Here is a 7500-nt window from a genome sequence, read left to right on the forward strand (position 1 = left end):
AGCTGACACTGGCGCAAGTGCTGCAGCTGTATCAAAAATACAAGCTGGACTTCGAGCTGTTCGGGTACACCCTGGACGAGCACATGAGTTACGCCCGGCCGGGGGACGAGCCCATCGACCCCGCCGTCATGGCCGAGGTGCCGCACCGCGACCCCGACCACCTGCACAGCCTGATTCAGGACATGCTCGCCCGCGCCTCGGTGGCGGGCGACGGGGGCCAAGCGCCGCCCCCGGGGTCCTCCAGCAGGAGCTCCATGAGGGCGGAGGGCCTGGAGGACGAGGAGAACGTAGGGGCCCCGGTGGACAACGACGTGGCGGACGACGACACTGCCCCGCTCCCCAGCTTGGACCAATAGACGCAGCTCTTTAGTAATAGGCCCCTCTATTTAATGGCATTATTAAGTGTACGATACTTTCACCTGGAACGTTATTTATGTTATACATAATTTAAGTGGAGAAAATAAATATTATCTGGATGTTTTTATTTTGATTAGCTTTCATGTAAAATATTACATCAAAGCATCATACATCAAAGCATCACTTTACTCTTTCTTCCCCAAAACCTTTTTCACATGTCCAGTCACCTAATGGAATACCTCTTGCCTTTCCTCCTCTATAATTATAATTAATTAATGTAAGACCAGGAAATACATATAAACTTGATGGTATGTGTGTGATTAGCGTTCAAAACAATTATATATACCCTAAACCCTCGTTAAAGGTCAGCCAGTCAAACCACTTCTTTAGTTTTGAGGACCACTCATCAGCTCTCTCATCTCTATAATTCCAAACATTTTTTCCACATCCTCTTAACCTATAAAAGAAGGCGAAAATAAGACATATAATCTTGTTCTAGACATTTATTGCTTGTGCATATAGAATACAATGCTAACATTCGTTCTGCTAAAATCTATGAGAAATCTTGGTCAGCACAACCCATAGTGAAGGAGAAAAAAATGGTTCACAAAAGAATGAAACAACAACAAAACAAAAGAAAATGGGGGAACTACACATCATTCTGAGCGTGGGTGTGGGGTTAGGAATACCTCTTTTGTATATAATAAAATCACAAAACCATAACGAAGGCAATTCTCGTCGCTGACTAGAGCCTTTGTTCGAGGGTCAATCAGGCACTGTACACCTGGATGGAATACACATCATCTCGAGTCGAGTAAGAATCACACTTCTGTCATTTCAAAGCAACATTTCTTGAGCACCACCTGAGAAAGCTGCTAAATGATGATCGTTAAAGGGAGGTATACCACCTGGAGGAATACCTCTGAGTGAGAGTGAGAGTGGTGGGGGGGGGGGAGAGGGAGGGAGAGAGAGGGAGGGAAAGGGAGGGAAAGGGAGAGGAGAGAGAGAGAGAGAGAGAGAGAGAGAGAGAGAGAGAGAGAGAGAGAGAGAGAGAGAGAGAGGGACAGAGAGAGAGAGAGAGAGACAGGGAGAGAGAGAGAGAGAGGGGGGGGGGAGAGAGAAAGAGAGAGAGAGAAAGAGAGAGAGAGAGGGGGGGGGGAGAGAGAGAGATATGACCCAATCAAAGACAAAGCGAGTGTGTGGGGTGAGTGTGAGTGCAAATGTTTATGCATGTGTACTCTCACATATGCACATTTCAGCAGGCCTCCTCGCAAAAAGAAATGAACATAAATTTCCAACTCAACAAAGATGAACACAGCTTTGCATTCCTTATGACTAAGTATTGTAAAAACTATCAAAAATGATCACTTTTCTAGATCACAACTATGGTAAAAGCATCACTCATTCATATATATATATATATCATAAATATTATTTTTACTTATTAATAATCCTTGTTGGACAAGCAATCATCGTTATGATAAACATATTCACAATAATAATAAATGATATCAACAATAAGAAGAGTAATATCAGTATTAATAAAAAGAACAAAGGATAAAAATAACTGACAATAATAATAATAATAATAATAATAATAATAATAATAATAATAATAATAACAATAAGAATAAAAATAATAATTATGACAACGTTGAAAATTAATAATATTAATCATTACAATAACAATAATCATAATAATAAATAAACAATAATATAATTACAGGAAACAATGGTGATGATTATAATAATGAATGATAATGAAAGTGAGGATTAGGATGAAAATGCTAATAATAACTGAAAATGAGAAGTAATAACAGTACAGTATTTTTCATACTTCCCCTAACAGAAAAAAAAGAATAAATAAAATAACAATAAGTAAATGAATTACAAGAAAATTGAAAACAGGGAAAATGAATAGGGAAGCCATGCCGGATCTTTTACATAATCACATCCCCTTCAACTTCTAAGCTGACATCACGAACAGTACCAATTACCGAATCTAATGAAACAGCTGCAGAATGAGACATCACTTTTCATAAAAATGGTATTGCCACACAGAAAATTCCCTTGACAGCTACATGAAGACTTTTTACAGAGGTACTCATGGTTTTACCATTGTATTTTGAGACCAGTGCCACCACAGGAAGTACTGCTGGTAATTTTGAAGCCATTTTATTAATAGATACAGGAATCAATACTCTCAGGTACTTAAATTCGTAATTGGAAAACAGTTCTGAAATCCAAAAATACTGGGAGTACTTGTCTCTGCTGGTAATAAGAAAGGTAACAAGAACAATAAAAATGACATATCACTATTGATAACTAATGATAAATATGATAGTAATGATCATGCTGCTACTGATGATGGCAATGATGATATAGATACTGATGATGGTTATGATGATGTATAAAAATGATCAAGATGACGACGATCATAAAATTAATAATCATCAAAAGAAAAACATTAATAGCATTACTGTCTTACAAAAATAACATTGTTCACATCCAGTAAGTGAAAACTGTAATAATCTGATTCTGTGATAAAAGAAGAGAATGAGAAAGAAAAAAAGGCTAGACTTTTAATCTCTCTGCCAAGTGAGTAACCACATGTTTTCACCTTAGCTACATAAATACATAACACTGGAACACAAGGAGTACAATGAATTGAGGAATGCTTACTACATTTCCATACATAAATCTTGAAATAGTTAAAGAATGCTTCAGGGGAGGAGGAGGAGAGAAAAGAGGGAAAGAGGGAAAGAGGGAAAGAGGGAAAGAGGGAAAGAGGGAGAGGGCGAGGGAGAGGGAGAGGGAGAGGGAGAGGGAGAGGGAGAGGGAGGAGAGAGGGAGAGGGAGAGGGAGAGGGAGAGGGAGAGGGAGAGGGAGAGGGAGAGGGAGAGGGAGAGAGAGAGAGAGAGAAAGAGAGAGAGAGAGAGAGAGTGAGAGAGAGAGAGAGAGAGAGAGAGAGAGAGAGAGAGAGAGAGAGAGAGAGAGAGAGACAGAGAGAGAGAGAGAGAGAGAGAGAGAAGGGGGGGAAGGGGGAGGGGGTTGGAAGGAGAGTACAATATTTTTTCAGAAATGAAGCAGATACATGTACCTCCATGCAAAATAAAAATAAGATTAATAGGAGGTGACGTGGTACAACTAACTATTTGCATGATAACGGAACTGGGGAGCTAAGGAATCGTCATGCAATGTTAACTTCGGTTTTCACTTTAATTTGTCATGTAAACAACTGATTAGACTGACAATCTGTAGGCTTGCTTCTCACTGTTGAGGCAACTCAAGTTTTCATATTCCTTTCACTTCAACTGCTAATAATGTTGAATCATATAATTAGTAGTAACTTGATGCAAAGAAGAAAAAAAATAACCCAAAGAAAGGATACAAGAAAGAAAATACTAATGAGTTAAATATGGAGCAAATTTGTGAATATGATTAATTTTTCTAGTGCCTTTTTTATGTAATAGTTCTATGCAAGTTGAATACCTTAAATTCATAATAGGACTATACAACTCAGTATTTACTTAAACATGAAATTTCAGTGGATTCGTTCCCCCTCAAATATTACATGAGCTGAAATAGTAGTCGTTCATAGTAAAGCCTATATGACATTAAATTTGAATCCAGCAAATTATTCTTGAACAGAGACATAACCTATTAACATTTTTGTGTAAATAGGTGGATACTATGGCAGAGGCCAAATTTTGAAAATACTTAAATGTCTGTTGGCTTCCTTTGAAAACTAATCAACGCTGAATTTATTAAGCCTTGGAAAAATGCATTCTTTATGAATTATTATAACAACGTAATTTAAAATACATTCTATTTGACTATATCCCTTAAAGGTACTTTGGTAATAGTCACCGACACATTTTCAACTGGTTACTGTTAAAATACCATGTAGGACGTCCCCTCTGTATTTTAAACATTTTACATAGTACTGATTTGGGGAAATGCCATTACACTGAACTCTTGCGGTAAAATGTGTCATATACACATTACAAGAACATTTTTTCCCACGTAAGTTGTTACTTTTAATATATATCATTATATGGGAAAACTTTTAAGTACTGCATATCTTTTACACAGGTACCTGGTAACTATTTTGAGATGCACTCTATTTTCATCACTGATATATTAATTAATCTTTCCTCAGTAACAAAAGGTTTCAGAACTGACAATAGCTTTGACTAGTAAAGATAGGAAAAGAGAGGTATACAACTTCACAATCTCATTAAGGCCAATCCTTTCCTAGTCTCTGAACAATTCAAATTTATAAGCATGTAACATATATGGCTGTAAATGACCATTGGGATATTATGTAAAATAATTGTCTTTTGAAGACAGTTCACAACTTCCCCAAGAGGCATGTACAATTCTGTTGTTCACTTTCATTTCAGTTCTAATGCCATCTTTATAAAGACAAATAAAGAGAAAATAGGAAATCCACTTTAACTTTCATGATCTTGTTATAATCTTATACCCTTTTCACATTGTATTCATCTAAGACAAAAGACAAATATCACAAAAGGTGTTTATGATAGGAAATAATTAGATATTTGTCATGTGGTGAATAAAAACCATGCAACACCAAAAACTACTTCAATAGTCAATTTGGCTTCCGAGTTCCACTGTTGTCACTGATGAGGGGGTATATACCGCATACAAATTCTCAAATATCTTATTTCACTTCAAGCAAGAGTGCAAGAAAAAACGGAAAAAAGAAAGAAAGAAAGAAAAAAGTATATATATATATATATATATATATATATATATATATATATATATATATATATATATATATATATATATATATACATATATATATATATATACACATATCTATATAGCTTTTAATGTCAATAAAAATCTTCATTGAGTCCTACCACTTGTCATGGTTCCATGCTGCATTTCTCTTCGTAACAGTAATGAACTTTCAATACAAATGATTTAGTTTCAACCTAAACAAGCACTGCCTCATACTGATCAAAATGATTTCCTTGTTTATCCTTTTGCATATTCCTCTTGAATAGAAAGAGATTAAATGATGGAGTATAAAAATGAAAAGGTAAAAAGTAAAACAAAAGAGTATTAACAACCAAAAGGATAATAAAGATTAACAAAAATAGTAAAATGCATAAAAAAACAATAAAGTTATATTTTTAGAAATAAATGGTGCCTCCATTCATAAAGTGCATTTAACTCATCCTGATAATGCAGCCCAGTAATTATAAACTGACTCGCACAAACTATCTGTCGTATGTGACAAGCCTCGAGTTCTTTGCGCACACTATGTTAAGTCAAACTTTTGAGGAAGAAAGAAAGAAGGAAAAAAAAGGGGAATGAAAAAAGTGCCGGCATGATGCCCTGCTGTGTGAGAGTTTAACGCCTACCAATTCCTGATAATCAAATTATTTCAATAAGAGCAAAATCATTCTTCCCTGCACCTCTTGATACACATCTGAATATTGACCCTAAATGCCTACACAATAAGAATGTATAATGGTATTCTAAAAATCCTTTAGAATGCAAACCTAAAACTACTCAGAATTTTCTGCTTCTTTTGAGAAAGGATTATCTGCATTTCTTCAAGATCGCAACTATCACATTTATCTAAATATGATAGGTATACCTCTAGTTCCATTGTGTCAACAATCAATCACAAGAGTTTTGGCTTCAGTTAGTGGGTACAAGAGAAAGTCTAATAAGGCAGAATATGATCACTTTTAACAAACTATTCCCCTATGCCTTATTTGCCTCTTTGCTTCATATAAGAGATGCATACTGATCCTAATTTTTTATAAAAAAGTAAAGTTTGTGCTAACATCACAACCACGATTAGATCTGTGTAATGTTACTCTAATATCAGCATCATTTACTGTGAAAGTGATCCTGTTTTCATATATTTACTTTCAGTACTATAGCTCAACAACCACTAAGCCATAAGAGACAGTAAATGAAGAAAGTAGTAATAAAACATTACAAATACTAACATGTACTTGAAAAAAGAGGGGGGAGAGGAAACTAACCTTCTTGAATTGGTAAAGCTTCTAAGCATGTCATTTGTACAGCTCATACATATTTCAATCATTAATCTTTTTTTTATAGCAAACTAACAATATGGAATTTCCAACAGAACCACATTAGTTCCTTGCATGTGGTCAAAGTGATAACTTTCACTACCCTATGGAGCCATATTTCATCCAGCTTTAGCAATTTAAATAACTTGCGAAAGTGAGAAACCTGAACTTAAACAAAAGGTCTAACTCTATCAAAAGAAAAAGACAAACTGAGCATCACTGAATACTTACCTGCATCTTACTAAACATGTCCACATGCATGTGAAGCATATAAGAAGTCAAGACTTCATCAAATACCTGAATGAAACAGACCTTATTGGTATAAAACACATCTTATAAATATTTGTGCAAGATGAGGACTTACCCTACACAAAGACATCATAAAAAACTAGAAATATGGTATCCTAAATCACATGCTTTTAAAACAAAACAATGGTGAAAGAAAAAAAAAGGAAAAGAAAGGGGGAAAGGGAAGAAAATTGTAATGTCTAAACAAGATTTATATTTAATTCTGCAGAGCAGTTGTGCACTGGTTAAGAACAGAGGCCTAAGTGGACCTTGTACACCTAAGAGTTTACGAGGGATACTGAACCTTGCCATATCTTACTATAATGGTTTAAAGGGATCATATATCATTCCTTTTTATCTCTGCATGCATAGATAAACATATTTCATGAAAGTCATAGAGAGAAGAATTATTGAGAACAGGGGGTTAGGAGGGAAATAATGAGATATGCCATTATTACAATAAGAAAAAAAATAACAACCACCATAATAATAAATACAATAACAAAAAATCATGAACCATGACTTGAGATGAGGTACTGATGGAATGCTAGCAAGTTCAGAATATTCAAATCATAAAAGAAAGAAACAAAAAATATACAAATCTATACTCATCACCCCAATATATGGTTCGTAAATAAATCCTTCATGTCACTTCAAATCTGCATATCAGTACCAAATCATAAAACATGTGCATATTCTAAATATCTTTTTTTAAGAGAGATTTTGAGAAACTTTCAAAGGCTTGGCATCCTTAGTTAAGAGCAGTTAA

At 35.2% G+C, this 7500-nt stretch overlaps 1 protein-coding gene across 1 annotated transcript in view; it reads left to right on the forward strand.

The window, feature by feature from the left end:
* LOC113829245 (carbohydrate sulfotransferase 10) overlaps positions 1-476 on the forward strand; it is a 14076-nt gene extending 13600 nt beyond the window's left edge. The window contains exon 4 of the mRNA XM_027382366.2: positions 1-476. This exon is cut by the window's left edge and continues 707 nt beyond it. Coding sequence (XP_027238167.1) covers positions 1-356 — 356 coding nt within the window. The 3' untranslated portion in view covers positions 357-476.
* The last annotated feature ends 7024 nt before the right edge of the window (positions 477-7500 follow it).

Source organism: Penaeus vannamei, chromosome 30 (assembly GCF_042767895.1).
Source record: "Penaeus vannamei isolate JL-2024 chromosome 30, ASM4276789v1, whole genome shotgun sequence".
Classification (NCBI taxonomy): domain Eukaryota; kingdom Metazoa; phylum Arthropoda; class Malacostraca; order Decapoda; family Penaeidae; genus Penaeus; species Penaeus vannamei.